This window comes from Clupea harengus, chromosome 3 (genome assembly GCF_900700415.2).
Source record: "Clupea harengus chromosome 3, Ch_v2.0.2, whole genome shotgun sequence".
NCBI classification, from domain to species: Eukaryota; Metazoa; Chordata; class Actinopteri; order Clupeiformes; family Clupeidae; genus Clupea; species Clupea harengus.
The window spans coordinates 30,886,017-30,912,937 of NC_045154.1; the positions used below are offsets into that span (position 1 = coordinate 30,886,017).

Genomic DNA, 26,921 nt, shown 5'->3' on the forward strand with positions numbered 1-26,921 from the left:
ATTCACATGGATGAAGCTCTCACATGTTAGATAGCCTGACTTTTCTCAGGTAACAGATAGCATGATCCATTCTCAGTAGACAGCACAGTTATACAGTAATGCAAGGAAAGAGGTCCGGGTAATTGACAGTCAGGGCTGATGGCTTTTATAGATCCACCATTGGGAAAACAAGAGCTCATTATATTTCTCTCAGGGCTGTGCTGCCGAGGAATAACCTGTGGTCTCTTCTGTTTGTGAGTGTGTGTATCACGGCTCTCTGGCCAAGAGACACACTTAGAGATGGAGAGGAGAGAGTATGGGTGATGGAGGGAGGGAGAAAGAGAGAGAGGGGGAGAGGGGGGGGGAGAGAGAGAGAGAGAGAGAGAGAGAGACAGAGATGGAACTGATTTGTCATGGACCATCAGTGTTTACTGGCGCCCTGAAGGTGGTGAGGGGAGTTTAGAAATGCTCAAGCTCTACTGTAGCTGCTGCTCTTGACCTTGAGAATTAGCAAAACATAAACCTAGCATGTACACATGAGTGATTGTAGTGACTGATCTGAACATGAATGCCTTGTTTTACAGTAGTATTAAGGACAGGATTTGTTTTTCAATCAATGATAGATTAATCAAGATGTGGATTCTACAAACACAAAAACACAGTAGGAGCTCTTTGACCACAGCTACCTTCCTTGGCCAATAGCCTACATATACATTGTGCAAAGGCAAACATAATATATCCAGCAGTAACATTAGACGATTTAATGTTTCTCAAATCAATTGTATCGTCGCTTTAATTTCAATTTTCTAGGGGTGAGGTAGCCTACGGAGATCAGCTGTCATACACCGAACATGCGCACTGTACAGTGGACCTGAACGCGTTGCTGTTGCTGCTGATCTCTCTCTCTCTCTCTCTCTCTCTCGCGCTCTCGCGTAACCTCCGTCCTCCGCGGAGATACCAGGGAAACGTTATCGGAGGAGAGCGAAGTCAAAATGGGGCAATAATCAGAGATGCCAGTACGGCGTGAGGTACGGCTTGAGAGGTTTTTTTTCCGTGACATTGGACCGCTTTATGTTTAACTCCTTATGTTTCATTTCATGTTTTGGTAAGTGAAACCTTTGGCTCGATAGACCCGTGAAGGGGGACACTCCGATGAAGCCTGCGCTCGGGGATGCCTGTGATGGGGTAGGCTAACGCTTTATGTTGAAACTAAATGGACCAGAGACAGCTCTCAACCCTGCTGAAATATCAGGAATTGTAGAGTGGGTTTGTCATACATGTGGTCCAAAATACACGAACAAAGTCATAGTATTACTAGGGGAACCACTGCGTTAAAGACACGATGGTCCGTCCACTTTCAGCAGTCATATAGCCTACGCCTGCCGTCTTGCCGACTCTTGTATTATGCATGCATTTGACATTGCTAATGGTCTGTCTGGAATCACGACGAAAGGAGCCGAATTGCCCGCGACAGTGTTCACGTTATCAGTGGATTGTTTGATAGTTTGGCATGCATTATCTCTGCGTATCCCTGTCGACTTGTTTGTTATTTCCATGAAGAATTCGAATTATGAGACCCTATCAGCATCGATTAGAATTTGCCCCACTAGCCATGTATTTTGTGAACAGTTTTGGTATGATTAAATATATTTTGGCTGGGGTGTTCGCTACACATGTGTGAATGGCTGTTTTAAAACCCGGATGTGCTGAAGGTCTCACTGGTTGTGACTGAGGCTCACTTGTAGTAGCTACTCTTAGATTTCTAGTAGCCAACACTGCTCTTGCATTCTTGTATTTGGTCATACGTTGCTAACGTAGGACGAAACACTTCCATACTGTACACAGCGGTGTACAGGGTAGGCGATACCTTGTATTTGATATGTTCCTAGCAAAGGGTGACGGCTTTCGTACATTTGTTCAACGTATTTCCTCGAGCCTTAATGTTTTGCACCGCTGTCGGACGCATTGTCGGTCATTGGACGAACGCTATAGCTCACTGGCAATTCTGTAGCTGCTGAGAAACATTGGCCTATATTAAAAAAAGAAAAAAAAAACATTCTTTGAAATGAACCCTTTTGGTTTGGTTGCATTCACCCTTTCCCATGTTTAAGGTGAGCGTATTGTATTACCCATTGAAAGGAAGATCCGACTATCTTTTCTGGCGTGTGGAAGATGTGTGGAACAGAAATCAATAGCGAGGGTTTAGTGCCCTGTCCAAGGTGCTGAACAAAAACGTCGAATCAGGCTCACAAAAGGGAGAGTATTATTCATGGTACCGCCACCTGACAGTTCAATACTATAACGATCCCAATATGTGACCCTCTAATAAATATCTTGTCAATGTTGAAACTGACTGACATTTACATTTTTTTCTTTTGCGTAGTGGATTTAGTCGACTAAAAATACATTAAGTTGTTTTTGTCAGTGGTCAGTTGAATAAAGTGTTAATATCCCTTTATTACCTTGTCCTTAAATATGCTAACCACTTAACAAGACATGTAATTCATGTCTGAGTGGATGATACTTCACTTAGTAGTGTTACTTTGTTTATCTACAGTTATGTAGTATGTATTATTAACATGTTTTTCCATAAAGACCTGAATAATTTTCTGAACATGTAAAAAAAACAATCAAATTCCCTCATTATTACTCTACAAACATTTCATATTTGTTGTTCACAAAATAATGCATCCAGCAAATAATTAGAATGGCATAATAAGAAAATCAATGTTATTCACTGTTGCCCCAAGCACAATACAGACAAAATCAGTGTAGGCATAAATACAGGTCTGAATGGGCGGCAGTGGTACAGGAGGTAAAGAAGTCGTTTAGTAATCAGAAGGTTGCTAGTTCGATTCCCTGTCGAAGTGTCTTTGAGCAAGGCACTGAACCCCTAATTGCTCCTGATGTGCAGTGTGCCATCAGTGTAAATGTAAAATGTGTTTACATTGTAAGTCGCACATATGTAAGTTGCTTTGGATAAAAGCGTGGACTAAATGACTAAATGAATGATTTTCTTTTTATAATATATTCACAGATGTATCATAGAGTACAAACATACCTTGTATATGCTATATGTATACTGCAATACTTACATCTTACCACCAGGACAATCTCAGTCCTTGTTTGAAATTGCCACTCTCAAACATCATTTTCTCAGTTTTGTTACAAAAAACCTTTTGTTCTTTCAGTGGCAGATGTGAGTCATCAGATACATCAGTCAGGGAAGGCCCCAGAGCTCTCTGAAGTCTATCCCACCGTTCATGCCAGCGGTGTGGGCGCCTCGGACCAGCTGGCCCCTGGTGAAGGGATCCCCGTCTCTTCAGCCAGCCTCTCTGCCCAGTGTGGAGACCCAAGGCCATGTTCTCCTCTAACTTCCTGAGTGGGGGCAACCCCCTCAGTGCCGTATCCTCGGCCGTCAACAAGTTTAGCCTGTTCGGGGAGGAGGGAGAGCCTGAGCAGGACAAACAGAAACAGCAGCAGCAGGCCAAGGCTCAGCAAAAGCCCCCAATCCAGCAGGGGAATGGCCAGCCTGCTTCACAGATGCAGGGTGGCCCAAAGCCAGGGGGTCAACAACCCCAGAGCCTGGGCAAGACTGGCCCCCAGTCAAAGCAGGGCCCCAGTAAGGGAGGACCTCAGCAGCAGTCAGGCCCCGGGAAGCCTGGGACTCAGCAGCAGCCGGGAGCAGCGGGTCCTGGACCCCGTGCCCCTGGGGCAGCCCAAGGAGGACCCCCATCACAGGGACCTACAAAAGCTGCAGCCCAGGCTAAAGGTGGCCCTGGGCCAGGGGGTAAATCACTGTGCCCAATATGCAAGAACACGGAACTTAATGTCAAATCCAAGGAGCCTCCCAACTATAAAAACTGCACGCAGTGCAAGAGCCAGGTCTGCAGCCTGTGTGGATTCAGTCCCCCAGATTCAGCGGTAAGATGCACAGTATAATGTAGTGTCACAGTGTTGAGTACAGCAATATTTTTGTTGTTGTTCCTTGCAAAATGATATTGCAAAATGTCGGCTGGTTAAGCAATTCAGACTCCATTTCCATGTGTGAACGTGAGCTGTGTCAATATCTATTTTATATCTGTAAAACCACAAAAGCACAGTTTTGAAGAATACTTATATTTGTAAGATTCAGGTAACTCCAGTATTTTACCAGCCTCTTTAAGGAATCAAACATTCATGTTCTTGTGGAGAACAATTTATACCATTTAGCCTTCCCACGTAAAATGTGTTTAGATGTTCAACTTCAAAATGTTTTTGTGACTAACTTGAACCTAACTTGAAGTGCACAATTACACTGTACTACAATTATGAAGGTACTCACATTATCCGAATATTTATGAATCTCTAAGAACTCTGAGAAGGGTGTTTCATGTTTAGCCCTCTTCTGATGCTTGAGTCTTGTATTGTCTTTTTTATGGCAACAGGAGGCATGCACCTACACACCTAAATGCGTTGAAGCGTGAACGAGTTTACAGTTTCAACAGTAATCTCATTAGAGCCACATAATACAATTAACTGCAGGAAGCCGGCTATTCAGACTAATAAACATGAGCTCATGTGACGCAGCACAAAGATGTGAAATATGCAAATGCAATATTTTAATAATAGGTTGGAACCATTATCAACACATGCAACTGACCATTTATCTGTATCTTCGTTTGTAATTTCAGGGGAAAGAGTGGCTTTGCCTGAACTGCCAGATGCAGAGAGCCCTTGGAGGTGCTGAGTCTCCAGGTCCCCCCTTGAAGAAACCCCAGCCCCAGGCCAACAAACCCCCAACAGCCTTGCAACCCTCGAAAAGCGGGGCTCTACCATCAGCTGCCCCGCAAAAGAAAGATGCTCCTGGATCTCCTCAAAGAAACCAGGCCACGGCGAATGCTGCCCCACCCAAGCAAAACCAGGAATCTGGGAAACCTCAACAACAGATGCCAAAGGGTGGACCCTCCCCTGCCAAATCTGCACCACCACCACAACAACAGCCACAACCACCAAAACAGGAGTCTGGCTTATTTGGCTTTGGCTTTGGTGGTCTGACTGACACAGTTAGGGCCAGATCTCCCTCACCTCAACCTGTGTCCGGGAAGGTTATGGGCTTCGGCTCTTCCCTGTTCAGTTCAGCATCCAATCTGATCGCTTCTGCTGTTGAGGATGAGCCATCTCCAACACCACCTACGGCCCGTAAGGAGTCTGTGTCGGCCCAGGGTCCTACGAAGGCTCCACCAGCTGCAGTGACTAAACCACCTGCTGCACAGAAACCAGAGGCGAAGAGCACAGCAGAGCCTCCACATCAGCCCAAGGCCACATCAGCTCCAGGCAAAAAGGATGATCCTTCTTCAGGGCCCCTGAAAAAGGAAGGACCCTCCCAGCCTCCCTCCAGAACAGCTCCATCCTCCTGTCCCCTGTGCAAGGTGCAGCTCAATAAGGGCTCCAAGGATCCTCCCAACTACAACACCTGCACTGAATGCAAAAGCACTGTATGCAACCAGTGTGGATTCATTCCCATGCCACACGTCAAAGAGGTAAGAGAGGCCATAATCCTTTATCAGCCTATATCAGTTGTTGTCATCGTTTACAGTGTCTAGCAAGACAGTGTCCAGGACTAGTTTGTCTGTTGTGGTCTACACCTGTGCCATAGTAAGGACAGTATTCTAGTCACATGTCTGTGCTTCTTTGGATTTTCGTTTTAGAATGGGATGATACGTTGGAAACATGTGCTATTCTCAGGGTTGAAATCATTGTTTGTTTTCTCACATAATAATAGTATACAAATGATATATTAAACATAATATATTGCATAGTAAACATAATATATTTGAAGATTTATTTAGATATATTTTTGTCTGTATGAAAGTAAATGGCCAGCTTAATTAAGGACCATGTGCCACTCCTATGCTGAGCAGCTTCAAACAGAATGGATGTTTGCTTTGACTTTGGCCTGTTTTCTTATTTTATTTTATTTTATTTCATTTCATTTTATTTTATTATTTTTTTTTTTTTTTTCATGGATGTACTTGATCCCTTCACAAGGAAGAATGGAGGTTATGACATGAGTGAGTGGGTTGAGATATGTACTGGAATGTGGCATTCCAAATAAGAGTAGCTCCTCTTTTTGGTTTCATCTTTATGTTTTTTTAATTTATTTGTATAATAATTTATATGTACTTATATCCTTTATGTATTGTTTGTGTATTTATTTGTTTTTTTGTTGTTGTTCATTTTTTTTGTTTCACTGAAATGTTGACATGTACCAATACATGGCACAAATTAAGAATGTACTTTTTGGTGGTTCAAAATGTCCTTACACACATACAGCCAAAAATGTGTATACAAATATTTTGTTTTTATCCTCTGTGTATCCACCCAATACGTTAAACTACCACATACTGTAGCATTTTACAGTAAACAGTCTCTCTGCAGTTTATAAAGTCGACCTCATCTTTTTTCCAGAGGCTGTGAAATGAATTAGCCAGACTGCTATCCTGTACTGAGTGTGATATACAAACTCTCAGCCACATAGCCAGCGAAAATGATATGTGATTCCCCAGTTGCGTGGGAATGAGTCGCTTTTGATGCATTTATCCAGAGAAAGCTCCCATCCCCCTCAGGCCCTTCATCTGGCAGGGCAGGCGATGTTAGCTTCAGCTCCTAATGGCTGATTCATCTCTGAGGTTGTCTCCAGTACAAAGGACTTGACCCTCGACTCTGTAATTTAACGCTGACAGCTTGCATGCAACTTGGCAAGGAGAGTCCAAGGATACTCGATTGCATGTGGTGCCACCATGAAGAGATCATGGCCAGTCCCATAGCCAGAGTTCATTTGCAGATATGCCTTTTCAGGTTCCCCAAGAGCACTTGAGGGCAAGGTGGAGATATTATGTCTCCTGAACTGGCAGTCATTTAGATATGAATTTTCATCTTGTAATAGTTAAAAAAAAATCGAAGGTCACCTTCAGCTCGAGTGTCTAATGAACTATGCCCATGAAAATATCTTTCATTGAAAGGATTTCAGAAAGAACTTCCTTGTTATAAATACTTCAATGACAAAAGTGATCTTATTGTATACAGGAACTACATATCCCAAAATATACCTAGACTTAAAGTATTTTGGTTTTGTTGCATGTAGATTGAATATACCCTTAACTAAGTAATTTCTTTAAACTTTTCTTTGTGGTATAGAGGCCTTGTGATTTAAGTCCCTTGTAGCATTGCTAGGAGACTGTAACCTGAGACACACCTGCCTATCTGTTGTAGGGTATAGATATGGGAGGTGACAGGTAGCCCAACTGTGGCATATCTGTTTTCTCCTGGGTGAATCTCTGGAAAATGTAGTCCGCTCTCCAAAGGCATGTGACATAGAAAGAAAGCATCAGAATTAATAGCAATTATAGCACATTTGTTGTTGATGAATATAATAAAGCACAAGAAATTACTTCTGGTGTCAGGCACAGAATAAGGTTGGAACGCCTAATGCTTATATATCATTTAAATGGGCTTTATTTGTAGAAGCAGCATATAATATTAAAATATAGATATAGAAATGATATATTTCAATTTTATTAAAACAAAATCAATGACACAGTTGTGATACAAAGAGGATAAACTTGAAGTCAACTTTATTGACGCTAGTGACTGACATTAAATGGTTCATCCCTGGAAGAGGTGACTTTCTCCCACAGCATGCTGGGAAATATCCCAGGGGTGTGGCCTTTTTTGCTTTCTGTCTATTTACAGGTTCTCAGATAATTTAAGGAGTTTGACCAGCACACAGTAAGTGAACGGTGGAGTCTTTGTGGAGTAGTGATGAGGCATGCAATAGTGATTTACCAATTTAATATCATTACAGGTCAAGGAGTGGCTATGTTTGAACTGCCAAATGAAACGGGCACTCGGAGGAGCTGATCCTCCTGGATCTATGATGAAACCTCAGCCACAGTCTAAAAAACCCTCCCCAGCATCCCAACCCCTTAACAAAGCAGTTTCTCCCTCCGTCTCACCTCAGAAGAAACAGGGAGCATCAGCAGTGACTGGACAAGATATGAAGAAACCTGCCCTAACTAGCCAGTCTGCCCCATCTACCAAACAGCACCCGCAACAAAAGCCCCCCCAGCAGGTCCCTGACAAAACTCAGACGCAGACAACTAAAAGTCAAGCCTCTCCTGCCAAATCTGCTCCTCCTTCACAACGTGAGCCTCCGAAAGAAGAGTCTAGCTTCTTTGGCTTTGGCTTAGGCGGGGTGAAAGATACATCAAGGTCCCGTTCTCCCTCCCCACAGCCCACAGGATCTGTCACTGGCAAGGTTTTCGGCTTTGGCTCTTCGATCTTCAGCCAAGCGTCTAATTTGATTTCATCTTCAGTGCAAGATGAGGGCCCCACTAAATCCCCAGCTGTTCAGAAAGATTCTACATCAGCCCAGGTCTCGCCCAAAATATCAGCTGGAGACCGCAAGGCTTTGCCTACAAAGAAAGAGGATGAAATAAAACTAGAGGGTCAACGGTCTGATGATCTTTTGAAAGATAAAAAAGAGAAACAACTATTAGGTGAATCATCAAAACCCACTACACCAAGGAAGGATACCTCTTCCCCTGGCGTCCTTCAGCAAAAGCCTCATTCATCAGAGCATAAAAAAATGGAGAGTCAAATACCGTCAAGCCAGCCCACTCCCGAAGGGACCAGACCAACTAATACAAATCCACCAGTACAGCATTCTTCACAGCAAAAAGCCTCTCTACCACAGAGCACTGCCCAACCTCAGCAGCAGATACCAAGCTCTGCTTATCCACCTGCCAAAGGTAAACCTCAAACACAAACTGAACCCCCTAAACAGGATTCAGGCTTGTTTGGCTTTAGTTTTGGTGGGGCTAAAGATAGATCTAGATCTCAGTCACCTTCATCTCAACCGGAAGGCTCTGCCTCTAGCAAAGTATTAGGGTTTGGATCCTCTGTTTTCAGCTCAGCATCTAACTTCATCACCTCCGCTGTGCAAGATGAATCCACAAACAAACAAGCTATGGGTAGTAAAGACTCTACACCTAACTTACAAAATGAAATGAGATTAGAGGACAATAAACAAATAGATACAAAGCTTGAGAATAAGAAATCTGTAGAAATAAAACAACCATCTCTGCCAACCACTAAATCCACCACTCCACCACAGCCTGGAAACAAGGAAAATCCACTTGCCCCACCTCAATCCAAAGATACTGTGACTGGTAGTTCCCCACAGAAAAAGCAAATCCCACTATCTACACAACCAGATAACATAGAGGCAAATAAACTGACTTCCAGCACTAAAGCTGGACCAGCTCAAAAGACAACAGCATCGGATCGGAAACCTCCTAATGACAATAAAGTAGATAATCAGACGGGTTCATCGGCACCCAAAAAATCTTTTGCCTCACCTCCCATGAAACAGCCCCCTCCCCAGGAGGTCTCTGAAAAACCCCAACAACCAACACCATCAACTGCAGCTTCACCTAGAAAATCAGCCCCACCACCATCTGATCCACCTAAACAGGATTCTGGATTCTTTGGGTTTGGATTTGGCAGCCCATCTAAATCCCAGTCACCTTCATCTCAAACAACAGCGTCAGTCTCTGGGAAGGTTTTAGGGTTTGGCTCTTCTCTTTTCAGCTCAGCATCCAACTTAGTGACCTCAGCTGTAGATGAGACCTCAGACAAACAACACACTGGGACCAAGGACTCTGTGTCCTCAGGTTCCTCCCCCAAAATGCCAACCTCAAGTGACACCAAACCGCTTAAATCAAAATCAGATGATAAGAAGATCGAGCAACCAATGTCGACAGGAAATAACCAAGATGAAAAGAAACCAGAGGTTAAGAAAATGAGAGAAAACTCCCAAGCCACAACACCATCAGTTTCAGTGAACACATCCTCAAAACCACAGGGGCAAACAGTAGCTCCAGTTCAACCACCACAGAGAGAAACACCCATAACTTCCTCACAAAACAAACGGCCCACATCATCTGTACAGGCAATGAAAACAGTAACAGCTAATGTGGTTCCAAGGTCCAGTGAAGATGGCAAAGTTAAAGAGCCTGTTCAATTTCCAAAGCCATCTAGTCAGATGCCACTGAAACAGCAAATTCCACCACAAAAACCCACTCAACAGTCTCCTGCCAAAACTGCCCCACAGGCAAAATCTGAAGCACCGAAACAAGAATCTGGATTTTTTGGATTTGGGTTTGGTAAAGACAAACCTCAGCCTGCTTCAATTCAGTCCACAGAATCTGTTTCCGGGAAGGTTTTCGGATTTGGCTCCTCCATCTTCAGTTCGGCATCTAACCTTGTGTCGTCAGCTGTCCAGGGTGAGTCGACCACCACCATGCCTAGCTCCCAGAAAGATACAGTATTACAACAAGCCTCCCCCAGGAAACCAGAGCCAGAAGCAGGACCAACCACTGTACAGAAAGAAGAAGAAAAGGTATCAGAGAAACTGCAGGACAAGGCATCAACTGCTGCCCCTGCAACTAAAATTCCTGATATGCAAGTGCAACAGAAATCACAAGACAACAAACAAGAAGGTAAAGAGCAAATTATTAAAAAACAAGAAATCAAGAGGGGGGATGATAGAAAACAAGACAATATCAAAGTAGAAAGCATCAAACAACAACCCTCAGACTTGACAAAGAAAGCACCTACACCATCTAATCAACAAAACAAAGACCTTCCTAAAACAGCACCTCAAAATAAGGATTCGCCTACAACTGATTCTCCACGAAGAAAGGAAGTACCCCCATCAGCACAATCAAGCAAACCAGTTGCTGGTGCAAAAACAGTTACTCAGAAAGCACAGCCTAGTGACAAAAACCCTGAGGATCAGAAATCTCAGGATTCAAACTTTAAACCTGAAATAATTCCCACAAAGGCTCCAGAGCATGAATCCATGAAAAAGGAGGTTTCTGGAAAACCAAATGCGACCCCAACCCAACCCAAACAGGTTCCCCCTGAGACAAAACCTTTACAACAACGTCCTCCACAACCTCAGGGGCAGACTGCAAAGACACAACAGCAAGTGACAAAAACTGCTGTCCCCTCTACAAAACCAGTGCCCTCTGTACAGTCTGAGCCCCCAAATCAAGAGTCGAGTTTCTTTGGTTTCGGTTTTGGAGGTACAAAAGGTACATCAAGGACTCGCTCACCTTCACCCCAACCAGCAGGGTCTGTTTCAGGAAAAGTCTTAGGCTTTGGCTCTTCAATGTTTAATTCTGCATCTAGTTTTATATCCTCTGCCGTCCAAGATGAACCAACCTCTGAGCAAAAAGGGACTGTTCCACCACCATCTGAGCAAAAAGGGGCTGTTCCACCACCATCTGGGCAAAAAGGGGCTGTTCCACCGCCCTCTGGGCAAAAAGGGGCTGTTCCACCACCATCTGAGCAAAAAGGGGCTGTTCCACCGCCCTCTGGGCAAAAAGGGGCTGTTCCACCACCATCTGAGCAAAAAGGAGCTGTTCCAGCACAAGCCTCTCCCACGTTGCAAGCCACTGCAGGGTCTAAACAAACCATTACACAAAAAACAATAGAGAGGGCAGGTGAGGTAAAAACAAATGCAAAGAAAGTGGAAGACAAGCCTGACAGTTTTGAACTACCTATAAATAAGCCAGAGGAAGAAACAGTCAAGAAAGAAGTCTTGAAAAAGACAGTGGAGAAACAGAAACCACAGGAACAGAAACCAAAAGTTCTTACACAGGAAGACAAGAAACTGCAAGAACAGATATCCCAGGAACAAAAAATAGAGGACATGGTAAAAAAGGGAAAGAAAATGGAGGAAGAAAAAGAAGACAAAAAGACCACAGAGAACCAACAAGCATCTGGTATATCATCCATCATGACAAAAGCAGACATGGAGCTTCAGGCTAAAGCATCATTAGCTCCACTCAATAAAGAGTCTACACCATTACAGTCTGTAAAGGAAGATGTTACTTCATCTGCTTCTCCTAAAAAGAGGGAACCCAGCCCCACGACACCACATGCAACCAAGAAAGAGTCCGAGCAAACTGCCACTCAAGTTAAAACCATTGCAGCAGGTCTTGGACAACCACAAATCCCTGATCAGCAAAAGATCTCTGACAACCCTCAACAGAAGACACCCAGAGGTAGTGACTCACCAGTCAAAATTAGACCACAACCACAGGCTGAACCTCCTAAACAGGAGTCTAGCTTTTTGGGGTTTGGATTTGGTGCAGCTAAAGATGCATTGAAATCACAGCCAACCTCTGCAGGCTCCGTTTCTGGGAAAGTTCTTGGCTTTGGCTCCTCTATGTTCAGCTCAGCATCCAATTTAATGACATCATCTGCGCAGGATGAGCCTTTAGAAAAACCACCTGTGGTGCAGAAAGGTCCTGCATCATCACAAGTCTCACCCAAACCACCTACCATAGAGACAAAGAGATCCGCTGTTGGAACAGTAGTAGACACAAAATCAGAAAAGATTGCCAGTAAGAAGGAAACAGAGGAGAAGAAACCTGAGAAAAGTGTTGATAAGCCAAGGCAAGAAGAGAAAACAATGGAGAAGAAACTGGATGAAAGGAAAGTAGATAAAAAGATGAGTGTGACAAAACAACAACATGAGAAGGCAGACCAAAATGAATCTGTGGCCATAAAATCAACAGAGAATAGAAAGCAAGATGAAAAGAAAGAAGACAAAATAAAGTCTCAAGGTATTAAACCTGAAGCAAAGAAAGACAACCAAACAACAGTGAAGGATAACAAATCACAGGGGAAGGATATTGAGAAATCAGAAGAAAAGAAAATCGATCAGACGAATCCAGAAGTTACCAAACCAGAGGTTCAGAAGTCAGTAGAGGACAAGAAACTCACAGAAAATATTGTTGGAGATAAAAGGCAAGTCATTCAAACTGACAGAGAGAATCTGGGGGATAAAACATCAGATAATACTAAACCTAAGGAAACATTTCAGGCTAAACCTCCCACTGTAACCAAAAAACCCTCTACACCATCACCACCTCTGCAGTCTCTGCCATCACCTCAGAAAAAGGCTATTTCTACAGATGACACAGAAAAGGCAAAACCACCTCCTGGATCAGTGCAAACTATGAAGTCAGATTCTTCAAAACCTGTCCCTAGCACTAAAGAAGGCATTCCTCAGAAATCTACTCAAGGGCAGAAACCTTCAGAGGTCCAACCACCACAGGGACAAAGGAGCACAGCAGTGACTAAAGAGTCAGATGTTAATCAACTTCTACAAAATCCTCTACCACAAAAAGCTGCCCAACAGCAATCACCCAGTAAACCTCCAAAGCAAACACCTAAAAGTCCTGCCAGACCCCCACCACAGCCACAGACCGAACCTCCAAAACAGGATTCTGGATTCTTTGGTTTTAGTTTTGGTGGGGCTAAAGACAGATCTAGATCTCAGTCTCCTTCGACTCACCCAGCAGATGTGAGTGGGAAGGTATTAGGTTTTGGCTCATCCATTTTCAGTTCAGCATCCAGTTTTATCAGCTCGGCTGTAAAAGATGAGCCATCTACTACACTCACATCCACTGAAAAGGAACCTGCACCAGGTCAGCCTTCTCTTGGCAAACCAACTATGGGAGACACTAAACCAGTTACTGCAAAGAAGTTAGACGGTATTAAATCAGATGAGGAAAAGGAAAAGAAAAGTGATCCAGGTGAAATGAAAAAGGACCAAGTAAAACTAGATGACAAAAAACATGAGGTGCAAAATGTTGCAAAAGGGAAGGTAGATTATCAGAACCTTGATAGAAGCAACCCAGACCTCAAAGCCTCTGAAGCAAAAGCCACCACTCCAGCCTCATCCAAACAGAGTGCTGCACTACCTGCCTCTCCACTGAAAGAGCCAAGAACATCAGCAGAACAAACAGGCAAAGCAGAATCTGCTAAACCCATCACCAGGCCATTAAATCAGAAGATCTCACTAAATGAACATGAAACCATTGATAGTAAGAGATCACAAGAGACTGCCAGCCAAGGTGCAACCAAAGCATTTACTGTTGCACCTGAAAAGCAACCACAACCCCAAAATCCAAAACAACAAGTACCAACAAAACCTACACAAACACCAAGTGGAACACCACCCCCTGCCAAAACTGTGCCACAGCCACAGTATGTGCCCCCCAAGCAGGAAAACAGCTTTTTTGGCTTTGGATTTGGTGGAGGTAAAGAGGCTCCCAAAACCCCTGCTGCTGCAAAGATTAATGAGTCAATGTCGGGAATGCTGTTTGGTTTTGGTGGGGCTAAAGACACATCCAGATCCCGATCACCTTCGCCTCAACCCACAGGATCTGTCTCTGGGAAGATGTTTGGTTTCGGGTCCTCTATAGTCAGCTCAGCCACAAATTTAATATCTTCAGCTGTCCAGGATGAAGCACCCAATACTCCTGCGGCCCAAAAGGAATCTTTGCCTGTCCAGTCCAGCTCTAAGAAAACAGGGGAGAAAACATCTGAGCAAGAGGAAAAGCAAACAATGCAACAACAGAGTCGAACTTCATTGGTAGAGACAAAGGCAGGATCTGTATCATCACAAACTCTGAGCAAAACAACAAAATCCTCTTGCCCACTCTGCAAAGTGGATCTCAACATGGGTTCCAAGGAAGCACCAAACTACAGCACCTGCACGGAATGCAAGAGTGTTGTTTGTAACCTCTGTGGATTCAGTCCAGTGCCACACCTCACAGAAGTAAGAAAAACTGTTCAAACAACCAACAAAAGACATGTTTTAAGTTTGAAACATTTGATTTTCATAGTAGTGCACAAAGACATTCATCTTCCATCGTCATTGTTACTGCTCATTTCCAAATGGTTGACCTACTAATTGTTTTCTTTCTGGTTTTAACTAATAGTATATGTGATTTGTGATTTACTTTACACGGTGTATGCCTTTTTGTGTGCATGTGTTACTCATATTGATATTTTATTTATAGTTATAATTTTGATATTGTGTTATTAATTGTGCAATTTGTGGTACTTAATATATTTTGTCACGGCTGGCGTCACACACAAAAGGCAGATCTGTCCGTTTGAACATAGAACCTACTTTCTTTATTCTTGTTCTAGGAAATGTTTGTTGGATGAGATAGTTTAGTGAGATAGTGAAGAATTTAATCTTTTCATAGGCTGAGGAGAAGAATGTTTTAGTAAGAGCTGGTAAAAACTGGAATATTTGGACAGACCTGTCTTGAGGTATCTCTACGATGACATGCCTGTGTGGCGTCTGCTTATATTTTTATTGTTAGTGTTATCTAAGTTACTCTTTTTGTTTTTGTTTTTTTGGGTGGAGGGTCCAGTTGGGATCCCACATTTTTCAGCATGCATATCTGTTCACTCAGTGTATTATTTTCTTTTCTTCATGATTTAGTTTTTAAGAAATGTGAAAATCTATACTTTGAAGTTTGGTGAATAATGTATAACTTCAAAGACATTTTACAATATGCTATTCTTAAGTATAGTATTACAAAAGGCAGTGGCTATTTCACCAGACATGGGTATAGTATCCTTTGCTAGTTTACCAAAATGCTGGCAAATCAATGTCATTTGCTTCTTCACCTTGTTCTAGCAAAACAACACTTGAAATTTGACCATTTTTGGGGGAAATAGTTGGGTTGGGTTCCTTTGAATTATTGGCACCTCTTTTAAATCCTGGGTTGTTTTTCAGGCAAGGTATTGCACTACAGTCTAATAGTTGACATTATCACCTTGTGTATTGCCTGACAACACCATAGTGTACAATATGTATTATTGTTAGAGTAAGCCTATGCCTATTAGTCATGACTAATTCTATGTATTCCATTAATTTGGTGATGTAATATGTAGCCTACCTATAAACTCGTAAAGCTTAAAATTCAAGCCTGACATGTTCTGTCATGTTAGTGGCTGCATGCTCTTGTCCTAAAACTATGTCTTAAATTAAAACAGTGTTTGAGCTTGGCCTTCCGATGATTGGAATACATCCTTTCTCACCAAACTGAAAAATAAATTGAAATGGACAGAACCACTTTCTCACACATTTAGAATGTTCTGCTATCACAGATGAGATGGTCAAATGCCACATTTAGTTGTTTGCCCAGAACATGGTAAGGTGGATATTTCATTGTTTTGCCAGGATCTGGTTGAAAAGCCACTCACTTTAATAGACTAACTTACAGGCTTAGAATCTCTATATGTTCTTTAAGATGGCCTGTCCTGCCTTAAGCCTCTTTGACGTATGAAATCTGTGACATTGTCACATTATCATATTGTCACAAACAATCTGGAATTGATAAAGAATTGCTATTTTCACTTAGCAAATCACAGCAAAGTTTGGTGTGTCTTCATTCCCACATGAAACAGAATGTCACTGAATAGTAAGAACGAACCTCCCCAAGACAAGAGACAGCACTGTCAGGCCTTATGTTTAGTCAGCAACTAAACAACATAAATTAATGTAAGGTAAAGGTGACATATTTAGCACACAATTGTGTCCAAAGCAATTTAAATTAACTGGGTAACAAACCCGGGTTGCGCAAGACAACTATGTCATTCATTGTACCAACTTGTGCATGAACTGTATGTGGACTCGGACTATTAATGGACTATTGACACCGATCCGTAGCAGTAGTGCCAATCTTATCGCCACAGAGTTCTGTAGCCTATAGTCACGTTTGTATTTAAAAATGTCCTTAGCTAGCTACCTAGTTAGCTCGCATAGTAACTAGTCAACCTGGCAACACTGTTTGCGGCATAGCCCATTTGCCAAATTCAGCTCACCAATAAAATACACAAGATCATAACCACTTGCAGATTATGTTAAATGGCTTCAAATAGACATTAAACAGTCCTGAGATAAATAATGGAACATAAATGGAGCAGGGGCTAATTCAGATATCTACAGTATGTAGTGAATGAAGAGGTAGAAGTCTCCCCTCCCCCTTGCCCTTTTCGACAGGAATCTAGTGGCTCCTATTTTCTCTTGAGCCGTGGCTGAAGATTGTCGTTATTGTTACTAGGTCGCCAAGAGATAGATTAACGGTCCGACTTTGCCTTATCAACGACATTAGCTCCCATTCTCACTTGATGTCAATACGGTTAATTAGCATCAAATAAACAGCTTCCAGTGGGAATTGGGCCTAACACTAAATGTTACAAATGCCAGGACAGTTGCACTCATTATAATACTTTTTGTGTGTTCTTCCATTGATGAACAATGCATTGAGAAGCACTTTGAAAAGCGCTTAATAATGCAGGCTGTTTTTCTTATTGTAGATGTATGTTATTTCTGTTGGTAGTGTGTTGGTGTTTGTATTTTTGTTCTAATCCTATTGAACTTTTAAGTTATTTTATGACAACACCCTTCTAGTATCATTAAATACTTACACCATATTGCATCCAACACTATTCATTTAATATTGTAAGAACTATGAATTAACATTTTCAGTTCTAACACAGTGTACTATTTGTGTGTATGAGATGGGTGGAAAAATAGATGTTCATAACATTGTTTTTGTATCACTACAGGTAAAGGAATGGCTTTGCTTGAATTGCCAGACACAGCGGGCTCTTGGAGGTTTGGAACCTCCAGGGCCTCCTATGATGAAGCCTCAGGCTAACAAAGTTTCAGCACCTTCTCAACCAGCCAGCAAAGATGCATCTGTTCCAGACTCTACACAGAAGATGGCAGTACCTGCAGCAGGGGCCCCAGAGAAAGATACAAAAGTAGAGAAATCTGCCCCTCCTGAAAACAAACCTCCCGATCAACGAGGGTCTGGGAAACCTGAACAGCAAGCCGTGAAAACTGTAGCTTCTCCAGCTAAATCTCCTGCACCACCTCCACAATCTGAACCACCGAAACAGGACTCTGGCTTGTTTGGATTTGGCTTTGGTGGTCTGACTGACACAGTTAGAACCAGATCACCCTCACCTCAACCTGCCGAGTCCGTATCCGGGAAGGTTATGGGCTTTGGCTCTTCCCTGTTCAGTTCAGCATCGAATCTGATCACTTCTGAGCCATCTCCAACACCACCTACGGCCCGTAAGGAGTCTATGTCGGCCCAGGGTCCTGCGAAGGCTCCACCAGCTGCAGAGTCTAAACCACCTGCAGCACAGAAACCAGAGGAGAAGAAACCTGAGGAAGAGAAGCCACAGAGTGCCCCTCAGGCTAAGGTGACATCTGAACCTCAGAAGAAAGAATCTCAGCCAAGTTCTATGGGTTCATCCTGTCCACTCTGTAAAGTACCACTGAATATAGGGTCTAAGGATCCTCCTAATTACAACTCTTGCACTCAATGCAAGGCTACTGTATGCAATCTGTGTGGATTTAATCCCATGCCCCATCTCACTGAGGTAAGACAAATTGGATTGGATTGGATCAGTTAACATTGCCATGTTTTATTTATTTTCTTGTTACTCCATAGAATATGCATTAATGGGTTTGTTGGAATCTTTACCCTTTGTGATCAGTCATGTTCTAACTGCATGTTATAAATGTTTAAATTAATGCCTAAGACAGTGAAAATAACATTTAGAAATGTGTGCATGTTATTACTTCATCTTGTGTAATATATTCAGTATATTAAATATATTTAAATGTATATTTGCATTTTATATTGATTTCATTATGCATTAATATGCCACTTGTTAATATGATAATTCATATACTGTTACAGGCCAAAGAATGGCTTTGTCTGAACTGCCAGGTGCATAGAGCTCCTGGACCTCCGATGGTGTCACCCCAACCACAACCCAGTAAACCCCCAACATCATCACAGCCCCAAACAAAAATGCCATCTTCTCCTCAGAAGAAAGAAGCCAAACCCACAGATAAAACAGAACCCACACAGCAGTCCCCACAGCAAAAGCCTCCTCAACAACAAGACCCTGGTAAACCACAGCAAATGCCAAAAGGTGTGACGTCTCCTGCCAAAACTGCTCCACAACCAGAGGCTAAAACACCTAAGCAGGAGACTAGTTTGTTTGGGTTTGGGTTGGGTGGTATCACTGACACAGTTAGGTCCAGATCTCCCTCACCTCAACCTGTGTCCGGGAAGGTTATGGGCTTTGGTTCTTCCCTGTTCAGTTCAGCATCCAATCTGATAACTTCTGCTGTTCAGGATGAGCCATCTCCTACACCACCTACAGCCCGTAAGGAGTCTATGTCAGCAAAGGTTCCTGCGAAGGCTCCACCAGCTGCAGAGACTAAACCACCTGCAACACAGAAACCAGTGGAGAAGAAACCTGAGGATCCTCTGAAGGCCACTGTGCCACCAGCTGCAGAGTCCAAACCACCTGCTGCACAGAAACCAGGGGAGAAACAAGATGACAAGAAGCCAGAGGTAGCGGCACAGGCTAAAGCACCATCAGCTCCAGTTAAAAAGGAGGAACTTCCATCCAAGCCTCAAGAGTCTCAAACTGGTCTACAAATGGCAAAATCATCTTGCCCACTCTGTAAAGTAGACCTCAACATTGGCTCCAAGGAACCTTCCAACTATAATACTTGCACGGAATGCAAAACTGTTGTGTGCAACCTTTGTGGATTCAATCCTATTCCTCATCTCACTGAGGTAAGTGTAAAATCTTCTATTGTTATACTCCATTTAAATAGTAATTACATTTTTTAGTAAATGATTGACATTGGATGTAATGTCAAATACCACTGCATTGAAACAAATGCATGATGACACTGTTGTTCTGTAATATAACTGTAACAATTTTAACTGTTGCAGGTTAAAGAATGGTTGTGTTTGAACTGCCAAACACAAAGAGCCCTCCATGGAGTAGAGCCTCCAGGGCCAGTCCCACCACCAGAGAAGAAACCACAGGACAAACCACTAACAGCTGATGCCCAGAAAATCCAACAGCAAGAACCAGGCAAACTTCAACAAAAGATTCTAGAAGGACCTCCTCCTGTTAAGTCTGTGCCACCACAAGAGGCAGAGCAACCCAAACAAGAGGGTGGTTTATTTGGATTTGGATTTGGAGGAGCGAAAGACAAAGCTCGACCTCGGTCACCATCACCTCAACCTGCAGAATCTGTGTCAGGGAAGGTTTTTGGATTTGGCTCCTCCTTCCTCAGCTCAGCCTCTAATTTGATGACGTCTGCAGTTCAAGATGAGACCCCTTCCTCACAACCCTCCTCCCGAAAGAGCTCAATTCAAGCCCAACCTCCATCCCAACCAGCTTCCCGAAAGGCTTCTATCCAAGCTCAGCCCCCATCCCAACCAGCTTCCAGAAAGGGTTCTATTCAAGCCCAGCCCCCATCCCAACCCCCCTCCCGCAAGGGCTCTGTCCAAGCCCAAACTCCTACTAAGGTTCCTCCTGCAACTGACACCAAGCTATCCTCTACAGCTGGTCAGAAGCCAGAAGAAAAGAAACCAGAGGCAAAGAAAGTAGAGGAACGTCCAGAAGACAAGAATCCATCAGTAAAGCCTAAATCAGAACCTGCTCCCAAAGCAGTCCAGTCCTGTCCCCTGTGCAAGGAGGATCTTAATATGGGCTCAAAAGATCCTCCAAACTACAACACCTGCACAGAGTGCAAGAATACAGTTTGCAACCTGTGTGGCTTCAATCCAATGCCACACAACACAGAGGTATGTCTTTAAAGTTTTTACTCTTTAATGAGTTGTCATTTTGAGACTCAAGTCAAAATAACCATATCTAGGTATATTATTTGAGTCTTTTTTCACACCATGTTCTTAATATTGGCTGCAACAAATGTCTCTTTATTTTATACAATCATTAAACTTTCCACCCAATTTTAGGTCAAGGAGTGGCTTTGCCTGACATGCCAGACGCAGAGGGCAACTGCAGGGATGGAACCACCAGGACCACCCATGATAAAACCTCCATCACAGCCTACGAAGGCCCCAGCAGCATCACAACCCCAAAAGAAAGAGATCCCTGCTGCTACTGCACAGCAACCAGCAGAACCTGCAGCTCCAGCATCACCTAAAATTAAAGCTGCTCTTGTGCCAGCTTCTCCAAAAACAGCAGAGGCCCCACCACCTGCGTCACCCCAAAAGGTAGCTGATGCCCAGAAAATCCAACAGCAAGACCCAGGCAAACTTCAACAAAAGATTCTAGAAGGATCTCCTCCTGTTAAGTCTGTGCCACCACAAGAGGCAGAGCAACCCAAACAAGAGGGTGGTTTCTTTGGATTTGGATTTGGAGGAGCGAAAGACAAAGCTCGACCTCGGTCACCATCACCTCAACCTGCAGAATCTGTGTCAGGGAAGGTTTTTGGATTTGGCTCCTCCTTCCTCAGCTCAGCCTCTAATTTGATGACGTCTGCAGTTCAAGATGAGACCCCTTCCTCACAACCCTCCTCCCGAAAGAGCTCAATTCAAGCCCAACCTCCATCCCAACCAGCTTCCCGAAAGGCTTCTATCCAAGCCCAGCCCCCATCCCAACCCCCCTCCCGCAAGGGCTCTATCCAAGCCCAAACACCTACTAAGGTTCCTCCTGCAACTGACACCAAGCCATCCTCTACAGCTGGTCAGAAGCCAGAAGAAAAGAAACCAGAGGCAAAGAAAGTAGAGGAACGTCCAGAGGACAAGGCTCCATCAGTAAAGCCTAAAACAGAACCTGCTCCCAAAGCAGTCCAGTCCTGTCCCCTGTGCAAGGAGGATCTTAATATGGGCTCAAAGGATCCTCCAAACTACAACACCTGCACAGAGTGCAAGAATACAGTTTGCAACCTGTGTGGCTTCAATCCAATGCCACACAACACAGAGGTATGTCTTTAAAGTTCTTACTCTTTAATGAGTTGTCGTCTTGAGACTCAAGTCAAAATAACCATATCTAGGTATATTATTTGAGTCTTTTTTCACACCATGTTCTTAATATTGGCTGCTACAAATGTCTCTTTATTTTATACAATCATTAAACTTTCCACCCAATTTTAGGTCAAGGAGTGGCTTTGCCTGACATGCCAGACGCAGAGGGCAACTGCAGGGATGGAACCACCAGGACCACCCATGATAAAACCTCCATCACAGCCTACGAAGGCCCCAGCAGCATCACAACCCCAAAAGAAAGAGATCCCTGCTGCTACTGCACAGCAACCAGCAGAACCTGCAGCTCCAGCATCACCTAAAATTAAAGCTGCTCTTGTGCCAGCTTCTCCAAAAACAGCAGAGGCCCCACCACCTGCGTCACCCCAAAAGGTAGCTGATGCCCAGAAAATCCAACAGCAAGACCCAGGCAAACTTCAACAAAAGATTCTAGAAGGATCTCCTCCTGTTAAGTCTGTGCCACCACAAGAGGCAGAGCAACCCAAACAAGAGGGTGGTTTATTTGGATTTGGATTTGGAGGAGCGAAAGACAAAGCTCGATCTCGGTCACCATCACCTCAACCTGCAGAATCTGTGTCAGGGAAGGTTTTTGGATTTGGCTCCTCTTTCCTCAGCTCAGCCTCTAATTTGATGACGTCTGCAGTTCAAGATGAGACCCCTTCCTCACAACCCTCCTCCCGAAAGAGCTCAATTCAAGCCCAACCTCCATCCCAACCAGCTTCCCGAAAGGCTTCTATCCAAGCCCAGCCCCCATCCCAACCCCCCTCCCGCAAGGGCTCTGTCCAAGCCCAAACTCCTACTAAGGTTCCTCCTGCAACTGACACCAAGCCATCCTCTACAGCTGGTCAGAAGCCAGAAGAAAAGAAACCAGAGGCAAAGAAAGTAGAGGAACGTCCAGAAGACAAGGCACCATCAGTACAGCCTAAAACAGAACCTGCTCCCAAAGCAGTCCAGTCCTGTCCCCTGTGCAAGGAGGATCTTAATATGGGCTCAAAGGATCCTCCAAACTACAACACCTGCACAGAGTGCAAGAATACAGTTTGCAACCTGTGTGGCTTCAATCCAATGCCACACAACACAGAGGTATGTCTTTAAAGTTTTTACTCTTTAATGAGTTGTCATCTTGAGACTCAAGTCAAAATAACCATATCTAGGTATATTATTTGAGTCTTTTTTCACACCATGTTCTTAATATTGGCTGCTACAAATGTCTCTTTATTTTATACAATCATTAAACTTTCCACCCAATTTTAGGTCAAGGAGTGGCTTTGCCTGACATGCCAGACGCAGAGGGCAACTGCAGGGATGGAACCACCAGGACCACCCATGATAAAACCTCCATCACAGCCTACGAAGGCCCCAGCAGCATCACAACCCCAAAAGAAAGAGATCCCTGCTGCTACTGCACAGCAACCAGCAGAACCTGCAGCTCCAGCATCACCTAAAATTAAAGCTGCTCTTGTGCCAGCTTCTCCAAAAACAGCAGAGGCCCCACCACCTGCGTCACCCCAAAAGGTAGCTGATGCCCAGAAAATCCAACCGCAAGAACCAGGCAAACTTCAACAAAAGATTCCAGAAGGACCTCCTCTTGTTAAGTCTGTGCCACCACAAGAGGCAGAGCAACCCAAACAAGAGGGTGGTTTATTTGGATTTGGATTTGGAGGAGCGAAAGACAAAGCTCGATCTCGGTCACCATCACCTCAACCTGCAGAATCTGTCTCAGGGAAGGTTTTTGGATTTGGCTCCTCCTTCCTCAGCTCAGCCTCTAATTTGATGACGTCTGCAGTTCAAGATGAGACCCCTTCCTCACAACCCTCCTCCCGAAAGAGCTCAATTCAAGCCCAACCTCCATCCCAACCAGCTTCCCGAAAGGCTTCTATCCAAGCTCAGCCCCCATCCCAACCAGCTTCCAGAAAGGGCTCTATCCAAGCCCAGCCCCCATCCCAACCCCCCTCCCGCAAGGGCTCTGTCCAAGCCCAAACTCCTACTAAGGTTCCTCCTGCAACTGACACCAAGCCATCCTCTACAGCTGGTCAGAAGCCAGAAGAAAAGAAACCAGAGGCAAAGAAAGTAGAGGAACGTCCAGAAGACAAGGCACCATCAGTACAGCCTAAAACAGAACCTGCTCCCAAAGCAGTCCAGTCCTGTCCCCTGTGCAAGGAGGATCTTAATATGGGCTCAAAGGATCCTCCAAACTACAACACCTGCACAGAGTGCAAGAATACAGTTTGCAACCTGTGTGGCTTCAATCCAATGCCACACAACACAGAGGTATGTCTTTAAAGTTTTTACTCTTTAATGAGTTGTCATCTTGAGACTCAAGTCAAAATAACCATATCTAGGTATATTATTTGAGTCTTTTTTCACACCATGTTCTAAATATTGGCTGTTACAAATGTCTCTTTATTTTATACAATCATTAAACTTTCCACCCAATTTTAGGTCAAGGAGTGGCTTTGCCTGACATGCCAGATGCAAAGGGCAACTGCAGGGATGGAACCACCAGGACCACCCATGATAAAACCTCCATCACAGCCTACGAAGGCCCCAGCAGCATCACAACCCCAAAAGAAGGAGATCCCTGCTGCTACTGCACAGCAACCAGCAGAACCTGCAGCTCCAGCATCACCTAAAATTAAAGCTGCTCTTGTGCCAGCTTCTCCAAAAACAGCAGAGGCCCCACCACCTGCGTCACCCCAAAAGGTAACTGATGCCCAGAAAATCCAACAGCAAGAACCAGGCAAACTTCAACAAAAGATTCCAGAAGGACCTCCTCTTGTTAAGTCTGTGCCACCACAAGAAGCAGAGCAACCCAAACAAGAGGGTGGTTTCTTTGGATTTGGATTTGGAGGAGCGAAAGACAAAGCTCGACCTCGGTCACCATCACCTCAACCTGCAGAATCTGTGTCAGGGAAGGTTTTTGGATTTGGCTCCTCCTTCCTCAGCTCAGCCTCTAATTTGATGACGTCTGCAGTTCAAGATGAGACCCCTTCCTCACAACCCTCCTCCCGAAAGAGCTCAATTCAAGCCCAACCTCCATCCCAACCAGCTTCCCGAAAGGCTTCTATCCAAGCCCAGCCCCCATCCCAACCCCCCTCCCGCAAGGGCTCTATCCAAGCCCAAACACCTACTAAGGTTCCTCCTGCAACTGACACCAAGCCATCCTCTACAGCTGGTCAGAAGCCAGAAGAAAAGAAACCAGAGGCAAAGAAAGTAGAGGAACGTCCAGAGGACAAGGCACCATCAGTACAGCCTAAAACAGAACCTGCTCCCAAAGCAGTCCAGTCCTGTCCCCTGTGCAAGGAGGATCTTAATATGGGCTCAAAGGATCCTCCAAACTACAACACCTGCACAGAGTGCAAGAATACAGTTTGCAATTTGTGTGGCTTCAATCCAATGCCACACAGCACAGAGGTATGTCTTTAAAGTATTTACTCTTTAATGAGTTGTCGTCTTGAGACTCAAGTCAAAATAACCATATCTAGGTATATTATTTTAGTCTTTTTTCACACCATGTTCTAAATATTGGCTGCTACAAATTTCTCTTTATTTTATACAATCATTAAACTTTCCACCCAATTTTAGGTAAAGGAGTGGCTTTGCCTGACATGCCAGACGCAGAGGGCAACTGCAGGGATGGAACCACCAGGACCACCCATGATAAAACCTCCATCACAGCCTACGAAGGCCCCAGCAGCATCACAACCCCAAAAGAAGGAGATCCCTGCTGCTACTGCACAACAACCAGCAGAACCTGCAGCTCCAGCATCACCTAAAATTAAAGCTGCTCTTGTGCCAGCTTCTCCAAAAACAGCAGAGGCCCCACCACCTGCGTCACCCCAAAAGAAAGAGGCTACGCCACCAGCCTCACCTCAAGTCAAACAGGTTGCAACACCTGGGTCACCAACACTCAAGGATGCACCAGCACCACCCTTACCAAAAAAGGAAGATGTCCCAGCTCCAGTGTCACCGCTAAAGAAAGATATTGTGGAAGCAGGTTCTGCACAAAGACGGCAGTCCACCACAGGTGTTTCAACCCCACCTCTTAGAAGGGAAGCGAGTGAAACTGGCTCTCCAAATAGGAGAGAGTCCTCTCCAGCTGCAGTAGCCACACCAGGTTCACCTCTTGCAGGTTCTCTCCAGAGGGGACCAGCATCTCCTGCAGCTGTCGCAGCTCCAGGATCACCTCAGAGGAAAGCTGGTTCCCCACAGAGGAGGCTGTCCTCTGCTGGAGCTTCTCCCCCTCCAGGTTTACCTGTTAGAAAGGAGGCTGTATCAGATGACTCTCCACTTAGGAGACAGTCATCTCCTGCAACAGGGTCACCCTCAGCAGGTCCTCAAAGCAGGAGGCAGTCGACCCCAGCAGTGGACCCCAGTCCAGGTTCACCAAAGAGCAATCAGGCTCCAACTCCAGGGTCTCCGAAGCTGAAAGAGGCTCCAGTACCAGCTTCTCCTACACCCCCTACCGCCCGTAAGGAGTCTGTGTCAGCTCAGGGATCTGCTAAACAACCAATAGTAGCAGAAACCAAACCACCTACACAGAAGCAAGAAGAAAAGAAACCAGAAGCCAGGAAACCAGAGGTAGTTCCTGAGAAGGAGGCACTAGCAGCTCCCACTACAAAGGATGAAACTCCATCCAAGCCCTCGGCCTCACAAGCTCCACCAGCAGCAACAAAATCTTCCTGCCCGCTTTGCAAAGTGGACCTTAACATTGGCTCCAAGGATCCTCCCAACTACAACACCTGCACTGAATGCAAGACTACTGTGTGCAACCTGTGTGGCTTCAACCCCATGCCACATCTAACTGAGGTAAAATATTTCAAAGCTAAGAGAGTTAAAAATAATTTGATTTTAAAGGAGAAAATAAATAGTTTTTGTCTCAAAATGAAAATGCGTGTAGGTCTACAGCAGTTATGTAATGAGATCATATAAATGTGCAATTCTTTCTAATATTACATGTTCATGGACTTGGAACATGTAAATAAATACACATAATCATAGTGCATATACTGTAATACAACAATTATAGTGCATGAAAGGCAGAGGAATATGGGAACCATAATATTTCATTTCATTTCTATTTCACATTGGAAAGGACACTGGAATTATGTAGAAAATCAACTGTATCACTTGTCCTTATGTTTTGACTTTGACTGGTGCTCTTTATATATTTGT

General features: G+C 44.2%; 1 protein-coding gene across 1 annotated transcript in view; it reads left to right on the forward strand.

Annotated features, from left to right (window-relative positions):
* The first annotated feature begins 623 nt into the window (after window positions 1-623).
* pclob (piccolo presynaptic cytomatrix protein b) overlaps window positions 624-26,921 on the forward strand; it is a 73,789-nt gene continuing 47,491 nt past the window's right edge. Inside the window, exons 1-11 of the mRNA XM_031563598.2 lie at window positions 624-1,164; window positions 3,171-3,903; window positions 4,653-5,501; window positions 17,476-18,300; window positions 18,624-19,517; window positions 19,680-20,543; window positions 20,715-21,686; window positions 21,858-22,829; window positions 23,001-24,017; window positions 24,189-24,449; window positions 25,593-26,555. Of these exons, the coding sequence (XP_031419458.1) occupies window positions 3,340-3,903; window positions 4,653-5,501; window positions 17,476-18,300; window positions 18,624-19,517; window positions 19,680-20,543; window positions 20,715-21,686; window positions 21,858-22,829; window positions 23,001-24,017; window positions 24,189-24,449; window positions 25,593-26,555 (8,181 nt within the window). The 5' untranslated portion in view covers window positions 624-1,164; window positions 3,171-3,339. The remainder of the gene's footprint in view (window positions 1,165-3,170; window positions 3,904-4,652; window positions 5,502-17,475; window positions 18,301-18,623; window positions 19,518-19,679; window positions 20,544-20,714; window positions 21,687-21,857; window positions 22,830-23,000; window positions 24,018-24,188; window positions 24,450-25,592; window positions 26,556-26,921) is intronic.